General features: G+C 20.2%; 1 protein-coding gene across 1 annotated transcript in view; it reads right to left on the reverse strand.

Annotated features, from left to right (window-relative positions):
* Window positions 1-201, reverse strand: part of LOAG_17968 (hypothetical protein) — a gene marked incomplete at both ends in the record, with an annotated part of 2,743 nt that extends 2,542 nt beyond the window's left edge. The window contains one exon of the mRNA XM_020450637.1: window positions 123-201. Coding sequence (XP_020305661.1) covers window positions 123-201 — 79 coding nt within the window. The remainder of the gene's footprint in view (window positions 1-122) is intronic.
* Window positions 202-1,051: the final 850 nt, after the last annotated feature.

Below are 1,051 nucleotides of genomic sequence, written 5' to 3' on the forward strand. Positions count from 1 at the left end.
AATAATAATAATAATAATAATAATAATAATAATAATAATAATAATAATAATAATAAATAATAAATAATAATAAATGATAAATGATAATAAGTAATAATAAATAATAATGATAAACAACTTACACGGATAAGAAGTTGCAGTAAGTGATAAATGGAAAATGATAAGAACGATGAAAAGTTGTCGATGTTGGTTTATCATCATAATAACTGCAGCTTAGTGTACTGTAACTGTAACTGTACTGTAGCTGTAATAGTATAATGTTGAAGGTGTAAAATTCCGAAAAGATAAATCCAGGAAAAATGCTATTTTGTGTATTGCTCATGATTAAAATGAAATGTTTCTTTTTGTAATAAATGTAATTTCCAAATTTTTATCATTCAATAGAAAACATATTTATAACAGAGAAAAATCACAGCTATTGAGAGGTAAGAAAAAATTTTTTTTGTCAACCTAAAATACTACATAAATCATTATACAATCATAAGTTTAAATTTGAAAAAAAAAAAGAATTGGGAAATAAATTGTAATAAGAATTTGTCAAAGCTTTTTACTGTCACTTATATAAGTACGCTTTTAACAATAAAATGATGAATGATTTAATAAATATCATTTATTTTGCATCAATTTACAATCATTTTTAATATAAAAAAAACTTTTTATGCAAAAAAAAAACGATGATATTTCTATTATTTGCTTTTCTTTGTTGTAATAAAAATATCTGCTCTCAAAATCATCGATCTCTGTACTGTATTATACATTTTATTTCCATATGCTATTCTCGATTGATGAAAAAGTATTTCTTGGAAATGATAAATTATTATCACCAGGATTGATTATTTTATCACTACACAATGATGATTGTATGTTTATTGTATGTTTATTTTTTCATAAATAATTTCTCATTTTCATTTTTGATTAGAAATAAAATCGTTACGATAAAATACGGTTTTCCTGATTCGAAAACAAAATAGATCAATAATTATATATATATATATATATATATATATATATATATATATATATATATATATATATATATATATATATATAT

Source organism: Loa loa, assembly GCF_000183805.2.
Source record: "Loa loa unplaced genomic scaffold supercont3.163, whole genome shotgun sequence".
Taxonomy (NCBI): Eukaryota; Metazoa; Nematoda; class Chromadorea; order Rhabditida; family Onchocercidae; genus Loa; species Loa loa.